Source organism: Trichechus manatus, unplaced genomic scaffold (genome assembly GCF_000243295.1).
Source record: "Trichechus manatus latirostris isolate Lorelei unplaced genomic scaffold, TriManLat1.0 scaffold00022, whole genome shotgun sequence".
Taxonomy (NCBI): domain Eukaryota; kingdom Metazoa; phylum Chordata; class Mammalia; order Sirenia; family Trichechidae; genus Trichechus; species Trichechus manatus.
Window position 1 is genome coordinate 24,134,245 of NW_004443958.1, and position 14,887 is coordinate 24,149,131.

The 14,887-nt window shown below is 48.2% G+C and overlaps 1 protein-coding gene across 1 annotated transcript in view; it reads right to left on the bottom strand.

The window, feature by feature from the left end:
- FAM135B (family with sequence similarity 135 member B) overlaps positions 1-14,887 on the bottom strand; it is a 157,202-nt gene that overhangs the window by 65,524 nt on the left and 76,791 nt on the right. Inside the window, exon 6 of the mRNA XM_004373023.1 lies at positions 9,650-9,776. Coding sequence (XP_004373080.1) covers positions 9,650-9,776 — 127 coding nt within the window. The remainder of the gene's footprint in view (positions 1-9,649; positions 9,777-14,887) is intronic.

The following is a 14,887-nucleotide window of genomic DNA, read 5'->3' on the forward strand; positions in this document are numbered from 1 at the left end:
CATTACCAATTTGGATGCCCTTTATTTCTTTTTCTTGCCTTATTGCTCTAGCTAGAACTTCCAGCACAATGTTAAATAGGAGTGGTGATAAAGGGCATTCTTTAGACGCTCATACTTTGGACATCAGAGACATAGGTATAAAAATGCTACAAATAAGCAGTTACTATAAACTATTACGTGTAATAACAGCTTATATAGGGCTGACCTTCCTTGCACTATCTTACACATTTTAATACATTAGCCCATTTGCTTCTTACCCCAACCTGATGAGTTGTTCTCATTAACAATGTTCCTATTTTACAGATGGGTTTAACTCAGGTACAAAGAGGGTAGATGACTTGCCTAAAATCAATCTTTTACACACACACACACACGCATGCACGTGTGCAAGCACAGAAAGTGGCAGAGCCAAGATTAGAACATAAGCATCTGGCTCGAGTCCATAATGGACACCCTAAGTGCTAAGGCAGATATGTAATTTGAAATGTTTAGGGTTTCCAAGGCTGTAAATCTTTACAGAAGCAGACTGCCACATCTTTCTCCTGCATAGCAGCTGGTGGGTTTCAATGGCCAACTTTTTGGTTAGCAGCCGAGTGCTTTAACCACTGTGCCATCAGGGCTCCAACCTCACATATATCAATATTAAAATGTTCCATTAAAAATGGGGGGAGGGGAGAGACTACTGCTTCTAGTTAAGGAGGATTAGCAGGGCCCAGATTTAGCCTTCCATATAAAACAACTAAAAACATAGATAAAATAATAAGAAACAATGTTTTCAGATGTTGAGCATCAGGCTGCACAGGACTGTAATGCAAAAGAGGAAACAAATGGAGGTAAACGATAAAGGTTGTGATGTAGGAAGGTGAGTCTTTTCTGGTCCCAGCTGTCCCTGTTCAGGACTTGGGCAAATCATTGCAGACTCTCTGGGTTGAGGAGATGGATCTGAGGGTCCGAGGGGAGTACAAGGAGGACAAAGGGGCTGGGGTTCACAGGACAGACTGCTGGAAAGGAGAGCCGCAGAGAGAGCTTGAGAAATCTGTAGCGGCTCTCCCTCGAGTGTTCAGCTGAGTACCAACCACCACACGCACATGAGGAAACTATCTGAAACCAGGGAAATCTCCCGAAAGAAAGAGAGGAAACAAACTCTACCGTTCAGGCATGGCTGGGTATCCACAAGTCACAGTGGAAAACCTCATAATTCACAGGGCATTGAGTAGAGAACTCAGAAAGGTATTGTCTGAATAAACCCAAAAAACCAAACCCATTGCCGTCAAGTTGATTCTGACTCATAGCGACCTTACAGAACAGAGTAGAACGGCCCCATAGGGTTTCCAAGGCTGTAAACTTGGAAGCCGACTGCCACATCTTTCTTCCACAGAGTGGGTGGTGGGTTCGAACCACTAACCTTTCAGTTAGCAGCCAAGCACTTAACCACTGTGCCACCAGAGCTCCTTCATTGTCTGAACAGATGGGCAAAATTATCCATAGACTAAAGGCTGCTCTGGTCACACCAAAGAAACTTAAAAGAAAATCTTGGAAGGATCAGACTGATTCCAAATACCTGGATCCCACAGCAAAGCTCAAGAAGATATATAAAAATACAAAAATATCCAGCACTGACAAAGGTAAAGTTCATAATGACTGGCATCGAATAAAAAATTACCAGACATGTAAAGAAGCAGGAAAGTACAACCAGTAATGAGGAGGGGGATAAAAATCAATCATCTCCATCTCCTCAATAGAAACTGATCCATAAATGACATAGACAGCAGAGATTTTCTCAGCAGAGAGAGTTACAAAGAAGAAAAGAGGGTGGGAGGCAGAGATATGGAGCAGGGAAAGGAGGATAGGGAAAAAACAGAAGAGGAACCAAGAAGGGGGCAGAGCAAGAGGAACAACAGAGAGATAAAGGGATGCGTAGAAAAAGCCATGTAGGTGAGAGGAGAGGTAAGGGAAAGATGGCTAGAGAGATGCCTAGAGAGAGGGCAGGAGAGACTTAGGGGCAGTGGTGGGGGCAGTGAGAGAAAGAAGGGACATAAATGGGATGATATAGAGCAGAACAGAAACCACCTGATCTACTTCCTCAGGCCTCTTATTACTACTGGAACTTAATGACATTAATATAATTATCTGTTTAATATCTATTCTCTCCTCAACAGACATGACCCTCCCCCCCAATTATAAGCCTCACAAAGGCAGGGCAACATCTGTCTCATTCACTGCTGTTTCACCAAAGATTAAAACAGTCATAGTAATGCCTGGGTGTATGTTCTGCTGTGTATATTTTCACCAAAAGAAAATTTAAAACAAAACAAAACAAACAAACAAACCACAGTCCATGGTATATAGCGGGGGAAGAAGAGTTACTGAGTATATTAGAAAAAGCAAGGGAATAAGTATGACTGTTATATTCCTGACTAGGGAAGATTGAGTCTCTGGAGGTTCAATAACTTGCTCAAGGACAGAGGTTAGTAAGTGGCAGAGTTCAATTTAATCCCTTCGTGACTTATGGAACATGTGGTGTCCCACTCACTTTTTATGCCTATGCAGTTCTTTGGGAGTATACTTTTCCCACTGAAAATATCTGCTTCCCTCCAGTGGGGACCTGTTTAATGGTGAAAGATGAAAGAAACATTCATTGAAGCAAAATAGCTGGGGTATTATGCAAAACCAGAGGTGCCCCATGTACCCAAACGGAAGGTGCCCCACAATAAAGCCTACAACTCAAGACCAGCGGGCCAGAAGGGCTCCCACAAATCAGTATTTTCAAATCATATTTCTTAAAATCTATGTTACCAACTAAAAATTTAAACACACTCAATGACTCAGCATGCATTCCACTACTGAAAACACAGGGGATCAAAAAAAAAAAAAAGAATTCAAAGCAGAAAATAATTGGGTCTTGAAAGGGTTAAATACAAGAGCATTCTTGACAGCCAGAAAAGAAGACAGTTTTTTTTTTCACCCCAGTAACTAATGCCAAGTCTTTACCTGCTTATTGAATAGTCATCCTTAAATTATGGTTTGTATTTTCTTTCATCTGGGGCAATCATGAGCACAGACAGGCTCAGAGAGCATTTCTGCGATACTTGGGGGAAGAAACGTTCTGTAGGAGCTGCAGGTGAGGGTCAGACGATGGGTTGGAAAGGGCCTGGGAGTGCGGGAGGCTGTCAGTGGGGACACGAGGCTCCTTACTCTGTGGACTGTGCCCTTTCCACTTGCAGTTCCCAAGGTTAGCCGCACCGGCATCAGGTGGAATCTGCCACACTGGGGTCTCCACTGCATCCTTCTAATGGCGTGGCCTCGTGCAAGTTACTCCGTATCTCTCAGCCTCAGTGTCCTTGTCTCTACCATGTGGGGGGTGATGTCTGCCTCCCAGGGTTGTCATGTGGGTTGAACAGGACAGAGACTAGGGAGCATTGAGAGTGGTGTGCTGACGGCTGTTCATCCACCTGCTGGCCCCGTGGAGCTCCTGGGTGGTGCAAACTGTTCAGTGCCCAACTACCAACAGAAAGCTTGGTGGTGTAGACCCACCCAGAGATGCCTTGAAAGAAAGGCCTGAAAATACACTTCCAAAAGGTCACATTCTTGAAAAACCTTTGGAGTGCAGTTCTACTCTGACACACACGGGGGTCACCATGAGTCAGTATCGACTTGATGAAAACTGTATTGTTATTGTTTGTCTAGTTAATAATAACTAATACATTACTGGTGGTGTCGTGGTTAAGAGTTCGGCTGCTAACCAAAAGGTCAGCAGTTCAAATCCACCAGCTGCTCCTTGGAAACCCTATGGGGCAGTTCTACTCTGTCCTATAAGGTTGCTATAAGTCGGAATCGACTTGATGGCAATTGGTTTTGTTTTCTTTTTAATATGTTACTAATCCCAACATCTGCACTTTAGGAGCTCAAAGTCTAGTGAGAGGGCTCAGGGAGGAAGGGATGCCCAAAGAGGGAAACACCTTACTCACCCTGAACCCTAGACCAACCTTACAGGGTGAGCAGGTTTCATCTTCCTCATTAAAAAAGAAGAAGAAACAGAGGCTCTGAGTGGTTCAATGACTTGTCCACACTCTCACAGTTAAGCCATAGAAGAATCCAATCAGCACCATCCCAGGTTTCCGTACTCTAAATCGACAGTCCTTGCCTGTATTCATGTGGCTCCCTCATCCTGTACGCACTCGGTATACATTTATTGAGTGTCTGCTGTGTACTGTGCACTGTGCTGGGCACCAAGGACTCAGCGGGGAAAGAGACAGACCTGCCCTTGCCCCTGGGGCTGACAGTCTAGGAAGGGAAGCGTCAACCTCATCCTTATCACCTGATGCCTCGCATCTCACCTAGCAATGCTGGAGAGGAGGCAGGCATCCAAAGGCAGGCGATGTGGAATGAAGGCAATTGTCAGTAATGAGAAGGGTAGTGCGTAACTGAGCATGAATAAACAATACTGTGGACTTTTGCATGAAAAGCCCATTTCCACTGATCTATATTGCTCTTTCTGAAATGGCCAGTGGAATTACCTGTGATTCATATGCAGATGGGTATACTCAGAGCCCATCATAGCCCATGCACCGTAAGCCATCTGCTATTTATTTTGCAGGATTTTATTAAAGCAGAAAATCATTAAAGTGAGAAACTAATTTTAACAGGAGGGGAACACAGCAGTGTTTGCCATCTTAATTCCTGAAATAGTAGAGGTGATTAAACATAAAGACTTTTAAAAACTATAAATGTTGTGTGTGTGTGTGTGTGCGCGCGTGTATGTTTCTTTAAGGAATCGGTGTTTTCCCGGTAACTTCTGATCCTTCTCCAGGTATTTTATCAGAAAACTTATCATTCACACACTTCAAATAGTTGTACCTCTGTGCTCAGGCTACTTTATCCACAGGCCAGTGTTCACATGGCACACTCCACGTGCAAGCTTCAAGCCATGGGTGGTGTGGTACAACAAGGCAGGGGGCAAAGTGGGCAGCTGATTCGAGGATTGCATCTGCCCACCGTGGAGAGTTCCTTGGGCTCAGCGGGCGCAACTCACCCATATCTACAGTCAGGGGACAATTATGAGGAGTAATAAGAATTCCTCCCGTGGCTGAAATATGAATTCAGTTGGCTGCAGGCACTTTTGTCTTCATGGGCCCCTTTGTCCATGAAACAACAACAAAAAAATTAAAAATTCTATTTTTATGACTGCATTGGCATAAAGATGGAGGTTATCCAGGTTGGATTACATTCATTTTTTTTCTTCTGATTTTAAAAGAAATGAAAACATTGTGTGGGCTCCCAAAAGTACTGAATCCACAGGCACAGAGTCTACTGTGTTGACTGCTAAGTTGGCCGTGGTCACTCCCCATAGGTATAAAAGATCCTATGTATATATCAGGAGTCCCTGGGTGGCACCAACGGTTAAGCACTGGGCTACTAACCGAGAGGTGGGTGGTTCGAATCCACCCAGAGGTGCCTCAGAAGAAAGGCCTGGTGATCTGCTTCCAAAAGGCCACACCCTTGAAAACCCTATGGAGAAGTTCTACTCTGACACACATGGGGTCAACATGAGTCAGAAATCAACCTAAGGGCGACTGGAGTTTAAGTATATGCCCTCTCCTCACTTATTGACATGGTTACTACTTTCCAAGGATCAGCCGCTGAAACCTCTATGGAAGGCAGCGCTACTCTGACGCACATGGGGTCACCATGAGTCAGAATCAACTCCACGGCAACTGGTTATAAAAATGGCGGACAGGTAAACAAAGTAAAACAGGCAGGGACGTGCCTGTCCTAGGACACAGGCAAGTTCTCCTAAGTCTGCCTCGTCCCACCAGGGCAGCTGAACAACCCTGCCTATTCCAGCTTTGCTAGCATTTATAGGTCGTGCCTGAGGATCAGGGACAAGAAGGGAAGCATGAGGTGTGGAGGACCCCTGGACGGAGAATGCGATTCTCCTGATTGGACATTTTTTAACTGGATTCCTGATCTTCAAACAAGAGTGTCGGATTGAGAGCAGGGATCAAGCCTGTGCCGACTGCCCCAGAGAAACAACAGAGAAAGTGTCAAAGGATGCCCACAGGTGATGTCTTCCCACGCTCGCACACATGGGCGAGCCCAAGCACAGAGGGCAGGTGGCTGGCTGGCGCAGGTAACACGGCAAGTCAGGGCTGAGCCAAGACAGAACCACACGTAGGGCTCCATGCTCGGTCTCCTCCCCAAAAGACCACATGGGCCTCCGGGAGTCACCTTCCATTTAATTATGTGGGTAAAGTGACAGAAAGATCACACCAGCAGAGAGGATGCCATTGGGCACATGTGTGCCGGCCTCTGAGCCCAAAGCCTTTACACGCTTATACCCTTTAACCTTCTCAGCAATGCTGTGAGGCAGGCAGCGGGATCCCCCAGACAGACAACGTAATACAGGTAGCCTCCGCCTTAATGACATATTTGAGATACGAGGAACCGCACTGAAGACCATCTGTTCTTTTTCCCTTGCACATCATACTGTTAGTAGTATGGACTACATACAATGTTGCAGCACATAATTTGCTGATAAACATCATTCTCAGATGTTCACTCACAGATGTTCAATGTTATGATTTGTAAAGATATTGATAATAAAAGGCAATAATAATGAAAACAAAAAAATGAGGTATTCTATTTGTGTCAGAACCAATTACGACAGAGTTGTGGAATGGGACCCTGCCAGAAGTCGGGGACTGCCTGTAATTCCCATAGGGCAGAAGAGTGGCCTGTGATGGGGAGGGAACACAGGCCTTTGCTCCGGGCACTGTGAATCCAGTGCTGTCTCTAGGATGCATCAAGAAAGAACAGGAGCCCCAAGGGGTGAGGGTCTGGGCTAGCCAGAAAGGGACCTGGCATGTCCCAAGCCCCACCTCCCCATGCTTTCTCATGCAGAACAGCCCATTTTGCTAGAAACGCTGGTCTCCACTGTGGCTCTGCAAGGAAAGCTTATTTTGCGGGGAGCACCTGTTCTCTAATCCTTCCAGCTGATGCTGCATTGATGCTGCAGTCAGCACTGGGCTTCTCTGGGATTTGGCTGCATAGCTCCCGGGGTGGGGGTGGTGGGCTTCATTCGTTGCTTGGTAGCCCTTGCGTGGTGGGAAGGCACAGGCTGGGTGCACAGCACTGAGCGTGCATCACTGGATGGGCTCCAAGTGGAGAATGCCCCAGAAAAAAATCAGATCCCCGAAACAGCACACCGAGCTGAGCTCCCAGAGCAAGTTCAACACTGAGCACCCCCAAATAAGCCATTTTATCTGACTCTTGTAAGAGACGAGAACGCCTGCTTTGACACACAACCCAGAAAGAAACCAAAAAAAAGAAATTAGAAAAACAAAAACCTACACTGAATTGTGTGTCTCCTCTGAGTATTTCTGTAAAACTTTTCTACACATAACTGCTCTTGTAATTCTCTCTGCAAGGTTGGTATTATCCCATTTTACAGTTGAGGACACTGAGTTTCCACGAGGGTGATTAAGTCCTCCTGAGTCACATGGTATTTAGCAGAGCTGGTACTTAAAACTAGAATCTTCCCTCTCCCACCTCACAACAGGCTCGGAGGTGGAGATTTGGCCGAGTCACGCGAACACAGCTCTCTGTGCTCAGCCTTCTTACTGATGACAGAATTGGGTGGTCTGGAATGATCGACAAGGTCCCCCAGGTCTAGGGGTCCTAACCAGTCTCTAAGTACAGCCCTGAGCGGTGTCTGTCTGCCACCATATAAAGCAATGAACAGCCTGTAAGGTGACGTCTCTTACTGCTCAGTGTCCTACACAGCACCGTGCACGCACTGTCCATCACTTACCCAGCACACGTTCGCTGAGCACTACTACTCAGTCTGGCATTGCTCTGGGCCCTGGGGACAGGGGCTGCTACTCCCAGCTGCTCGGAGTCCAGTGGGAGGAAGAGAGAGATGCCTAGAGCTGACTGTGAAGAAAGCACTGGGGAGAGAGATTATTTCCTCCTAGGAAATCTGAGAGAGCTTCACGGAGGAGGTGGCATCTGAATGAGGTCTGGGGGATGTGTAGGGAGCCATGCAGCAGAGACCCTTCAAGGCGGAAGCCAGATCACAATTGGGGCCAGCAAGGGCCCTTATCTGGATGAGGAAGTGTTCAAAATGCTCTGAACTGGTCTACGACCACAAAGCTGCAGTTTGCATTTCCTGGAGATTTCCAGGCAGGAGGTTCCCTGGGGAGGCTCTTGGGACCAACAGGTAAGAGCAGGACTTGACAGAGGGAGACTCTGGGCTGCAATGTGGTCACAGCAAAGGCCTTGGCTGATCCGTCTGGAGCTCTAGAGCAGGGGTGGTCCTGCAGAGTCGGCTGACGATACCTCCAGCAACAGGAAGGCTGACATGGGGCGTGTCCCAGCAGCCACCACACACCGAGGAGGAGTCTGTGCTAGGGATTGGGGGTGCAGAACAAGCAGGAGGTCCCACCAGCCATTCCTCTCCAGCCCCAGGTTGGAGCTCCGAGCCCCGCGTGCATGTGCGGTGAGGTGGAAAGCCCCAAGCTCGCTGGCTTCCACTCACTCCTGGTCCTGTGTTGGTGCTCTGCACAAGGGTTCCGGGAGGCTCGGCCACTGCCCGCATTCATACGTCTACAAGTCCCTGGAGTCCACCTTCTAAGTGGTTCTATTTGGCTCTACTGTTGCCCCTTCCCAGCACCAAGGCAACCCCGGCTTCAGGTCCCTGTCTCTGAGGAGGGTCTTGGCAGTTCTGTCTTCCACTTGTCCCAGGAGAACGTGTGACACAGCAGCTTGGACCAGCTGGAGACATGGCCTGGGCGCTTCCGCAGCCAGACTGCTGGCTCGGCTCAGAGCTGGGAAAGGGGATGTCACAGCACGCCAGCAGAGTCCCTGATGTCGTGGACAGTCTGAGCTGGAGCCCAGCTGCACAGAAGGCGGGAGCCTCTCTTTTTGAGGCTGTCTGTGTGCGGACAACCTTTCACACTCGTACCACAGGCTGGCTGCCTCTGAAAGGCCACTCATAAAAACACATCACGTGTTGGCTCAGGAGAAACACGGTCAAACACGATGTGTGGCCCGAGGCCTGCACGTCACCAAAGAGGATGTACTTGCTACTTAGAGAGGAAGGAGCAGGGGGAGCAGGGGAAGGACAAGGAACACGTCTACTGAGCACCTAGTGGGCACCAGGCCTGGATAGGGGACTTCACACATGTTAGGATGCTGGATACACATAACGCATCATGAAGTCATTGGGTATGAGAGATTCCCACTTTGCAGGTGTGGAAACTGAGGCTCAGAGAAGTGAGCCAAAGAGAGGTGGAGCTGGGTTTTGAAAACAGGCATGGCTCCAATGCCAATGGACTTCCAAGGTCACCACATGGTCCAAGGGAAGCCCCTCACATCAATGCCCCCATGATCTCCTTCATGGAACCACGTGGAAGAGGCACCCCATGAAGACCGGGTTCCCTGGGTCCATCCCAGGGGCTGGTATATGGGATAGGTTTGCTAAGTGTTGCAGTAATAAACAGAAGGAACAGATGGATAGATGAAAGGGACAAACATGGCAAAGAATCTCTAAACGGGACAGCCGGAAGCAGCAAGGCTCTCACAGAACAGGCAGACGCTGCAAAGAGAAGTTTGCAGAGCCCCGCGGTCTCTGCCCACATGCAGACCTTACCTCCGAGGAAGTCGGCTTACAGTACCCAGCTCCAAAGACCAGGTTCTCCAGAGAAATGCTGGACTGTTCTGGCCCCACGTCTGGGCTGCCTTTGCCAAGCCAGGAGCCTCTTCCTGGACGAGTGAAACTAAAATAGAGAGAATTGAAGAGGGAGAAGGATGTAAAGAAAGCGATAGTGCCATTAATTCAGACCCCTTGAATGGAAGGAAGGAGCCCTCCTGGCACAGTGGTTAAAGCGCTCGGCTGCTAACTGAAAGGTTGGAGGTTCAAACCCTGCAGGAGAAAGATGTGACAGTCTCCTTCCATAAAGATTTACAGCCTTGGAAACCCTATGGGGCAGTTCCACTCTGTCCTACAGGGTCCCTAGAGTCAGAAGGGACTCCACAGCAGTGGGTTTTGAATGAAAGGTCCACAAGTGGCGCAGGCAGTTCACATTCGACTATTAACCTAAAGGTTGGCAGTTCAGACCCACCCAGCAGTAGCACGGAAGAAAGGCCTGGCAATCTGCTTCCATAAAGATTAGAACCAAGAAAACTCTATAGAACAGCTCGACTCGTCATCATGAGTTGGAAGAGACAGCAACAACTTTGGTTTTGGCTCGGAGGAATGGTACTAGGGAGTCTACGGAATAAACCATTTGGAAGGAGTAGTTCATCCCCTAGGAGCCCCGGGGGTGCAGTGGTTAAATGCTCAGCTACTGACAGAAGGGTCAGTGGTTCAAACCCACCAGTTGCTCCGTGGGAGAAAGATGTGCCAGTCTGCCTCCATAAAGATTACAGCCCTGGAAACCCTATGAGGCAGTTCTACTCTGTCCCACAGGGTTGCTATGAGTCGGAATCAACTACGGCAATGTTTTTTTTTTTTTTTTAGCTCATCCCCTAGAGGGTGTCTGGAAAGGTTGAAGGGACACGTTTGGATGTCACGATGACAAGGGGGTGCAGCTGGCATGAAGCCTGGGAGCCAAGGATGATACCCATCCTCCTATGTGTACGATTATCCGCTGCAAAGCAGAAATGCCCACCCTAAATGCCTGCACCACACCTGCTGAGGGACACTAAGGCAGGGCTGCAGGTGGTGTGAGTGGGAGGGGCAGGTGCAACGGGCTCCTGGCAAGGACAAGGTAAGGTTCAGCCTGGCGTGGTCTGAGTCCTGTCTCCACTTACTGGCACCAGTGCAATGAGTTCCCTCAATCCCAAGCCCTGCAGGTCTGTGTGCTCTTCTCTGGAAGAGCCTGAAGACACATCCACCTCCACAATTCACACACAAATCCAGCAGGATAACGGCTGTCAAAGAGTGCCACCATCTATAAAGCACTCACGATGCCAGTGCTAACTGAGAATATTATCTGTAAATATCCACATCCTGCCCAGCGCCGGGAGTCATCCTAAAGGGCAACTGACACCATGCGATAGCAGCTAGCAGTTTTAGGCTCAAAGGTGATTATGAAAGGCTGTGGGATCTCTCTGAATCCATCTTGTTCGGGGTTATTGTTCAACGTTCTCTCCCTTTGCCTTTTGATTGTCATCAATTGATATACTGGTGAAGTTTACTTACACTCAGTTTTTTCCTTTCTTTTAGACCTCTTGAATTAAATATCCTAATGGTTAATAGTCTTCTCATCCAGTGAACACTACTATATTGATGTCTTATCCCCCCAGTGAGATTCAAGGTCCCTGGTGGCAGAGAGGGTCGCGATAAGCGTTCAGCCTCAGAGGGCATCATTTCCATCATAACGCATTAAAGAGGTCCACGTTCTTGCTTAAAATATTGATGGAGAAATAAACTTTACATTATAACTCTGTTAAATTCATTCCTTCTAATATTTATTAGACTCACACTGCACAGCGCTCTAGGTGCTAAGGTGGCATGATTTCATCTAGAGAGGGAGACAGACCAATAACCATACATATCACACAAGGGCGTTAAACTCAGGTCACTGAGCACAGACCAGCAGCCTATAAACCAAACTGGGTGAAAGCACCGAGCAGATGACTCGTTAGAGACGATATTTAAGTGGAGTATGGCCAGGGGGTGAAGAGGCAGTCAATGAACCAGGCTGCCTGGGTACAAATCCTAACATCACCGCCTATAAGCTGTGAGACACAGGGCAAGTTTCTTAACCCTTCCCCCACCCCATGCCTCCTCCCCAATACCTCTGTTTCCTCGTGTGTTAGAAGGGTGGATATTGGTACTTCAACTACAAGACTATGTGAGAATTCCAGGAGATAAGCCAAGTATGGGGGTCAGTGTAGTTCAAGTCTACCCAAAGATACCTCAGAAGAAAGAACTGGCGATCTACTTCCGAAAAATCAGTCACTGAAAACCCCATAGAACACAGTTCTATCCTGACACACATGGGGTCATCATGAATTGGAGCCAATCTGACAGCAATTGGTAACCGGTAGTATACGGCAAATAGTAATGATTCAACAAATGCTAGTAGTTATTGTTAAATATACCCCGAATATTATCCTTATAATCATTTTTCCATCTTTTTCTTTAGGTGAGATTTAAAGCAAGCCTAGGATTTACCTAGGAGATGGAAAGAAGGAACATTCCAGAAAGAAAGTTCAACATGCCTATTCAGGGGACAGACTGCAAATTAGTAACTAAAACAATGTGTCATTCATTCATTCATTCATTCATTCATTCATGTATGTGTGACCCTCTAACTTTTCCGGTGGATCTGAAGATCTCAGCTGAAATACAGTTGTACCCATTTGAGGGTTAAAAATAGATTCTTCTGTCTGTTTCAGCGAAGGTGAAGCGTTTTTTTGAGGTCAAATTTTAATTTCACACCTGTTTCGCACTGATCAGATTTAAGTGATGTTGCTAAAAACTGCTTTTCCAGAAAAGCTAAAGCTTGCCCTATTTGACAGGTATTTTCCACAACCTTAAAGGGTTCCCTTTGTTCCCAGCTAATGGTAGCTCAGGAATAGAAATTCCTCCTGCCAAACCCAGAGAATATTCCTCCGCCATCCCTGGAGAAGCCTCTGCTCTTCCCGTACATTTTTCTGGGTGCTCTACGCCTGGCAAGGTTGCTGCAGACAAACTTGCAAGAGACTATTTTCTTTAACAAGGTCAGACTTTCAACTAAGAAGCTCCAGATCCTGCAGTCCTCGTTAGAATATAATCAGGGGCCCCCGCAGCAAAGGGGCGACACCTGCTTTTTCCTGCCATTTCTATAGCTGTCACACTCCTCACCATAGCTGGGTGATCACCATCTCCCCCTAACCTCCTGCCTCCACTCTGATGGAATTTCCAACTCAGCCCACTCACAGCTGCTGGAGGGATCTTTACAAAACACAGGTTTTTACCAGGTTCTTCTCCTGGTTAGGTGCAGTGGTTAAGCGTTTCACTGCTAACCACAAGGTCGGCAGTTTGAATCCAGCCTCTCCTTAGAAACCCTATGGGACGGTTCTACTCTGTCCTACAGGGTAGCTATGAGTTGGAATCGACTTGACGACAATGGGTTTGGTTTTGTTTTTTTTTCCTCTTGCTTAAACACCTTCAATGCCTCCCTCTTACACAATGAACATATTCTCAATTCCTTAATGTGTCATTAATTGTTGTCGTCTTTAGCTGCTGTTGAGTCAGGTCCTGACTCATGGCGACCCTGTGCACAATGGAACGAAGCCATGCCCGGCCCTGCGCCATCCCCATGATCCAACGGGGATCAGACCTTTGTGATCCATTGGGTTTTCATCGGCTGATTTTCAGAAGAAGATCTCCAGGACTTTCTTCCTAGACCATCTTAGGCTGGAATCTCCACTGGAACCTGTTCAGCATCCCAGCAACACGCACGCCTCCCCTGACAGACAGGTGGTGGCTGCACATGAGGTGCACTGACCAGGAATCGAACCTCGGTCTCCTGCGTGGAAGGCGGGAATTCTACCACTGAGCTACCAATACCCCCCATGCAGTGTCCCGTTTTCTCTCTCAGAAATCATCTTGCCCTGCCCTTTAGCCCTACCTACTCTTTCTTTCTGGGTGAAACTTCTCAGTTTGAGGATTAGGGCTCATTTGATACACATCAGTCACCTCTGCCAATTCCAGCCCAGACCTGACATCACCTCTGCCCATCCCAGCCCGAATCTGACATCACCTCTGCGCATCCCGGCCCGAATCTGACATCACCTCTGCCCATCCCGGCGAGGATGTGACATCACCTCTGCCCATCCCGGCGACGATCTGACATCACCTCTGCCCATCCCGGCGAGGATCTGACATCATTTCTCCAATTCTGACCAGGATCAGACATCACCTTTGCCAATCCCGGCCAATATCTGACATCACATCTCCAATTCTGAGCAGGATCTGACATCACTTCTGCCAGTTCCGGCCAGGATCTGACATCACCTCTGCCCATCCCGGCCAGGATCTGACATCACTTCTGCCAATTCTGGCCAGGATCTGACATCATCTCTCCAATCCCAGCCAGGATCTGACATCACCTCTGCCAATCCTGGCCATATCTGACATCACCTCTCCAATTCTGACCAGGATCTGACATCACCTCTGCCCATCCCGGCCAGGATCTGACATCACTTCTGCCAATTCTGGCCAGGATCTGACATCATCTCTCCAATCCCAGCCAGGATCTGACATCACCTCTGCCAATCCCGGCCAATATCTGACATCACCTCTGCCCATCCCGGTCAGGATCCGACATCACCTCTGACAATCCCAGCCATGATCCAACATCACCTCTGCCAATCCCGGCCAGGGTCCGACATCACCTCTGCCCATCCCGGCCAGTATCTGACATTACCTCTGCCAATTCCTGCCAGGATCTGACATCAACTCTGCCAATTCCGGCCAGGATCTGACATCAACTCTGCCAATTCCGGCCAGGATCTGACATCATCTCTGCAATCCCAGCCAGGATCTGACATCACCTCTGCCAATCCCGGCCAATATCTGACATCACCTCTGCCCATCCCGGCCACGATCTGACATCACCTCTGCCAATCCCGGCCAGGATCCGACATCACCTCTGCCCATCCCGGTCAGGATCCGATATCATCTCTGCCAATCCCGGCCAATATCTGACATCACCTCTGCCCATCCTGGCCAGGATCTGACATCACATCTCCAATTCTGACCGGGATCTGGCATCACCTCTGCCCATCCCGGCCAGGATCCGACATCACCTCTGCCCATCCCGGCCAGGACCCAAAATCACCTCTGTCAATCCCGGTCAGGATCTGACATCACCTCTGCCAATCCCGGTCAGGA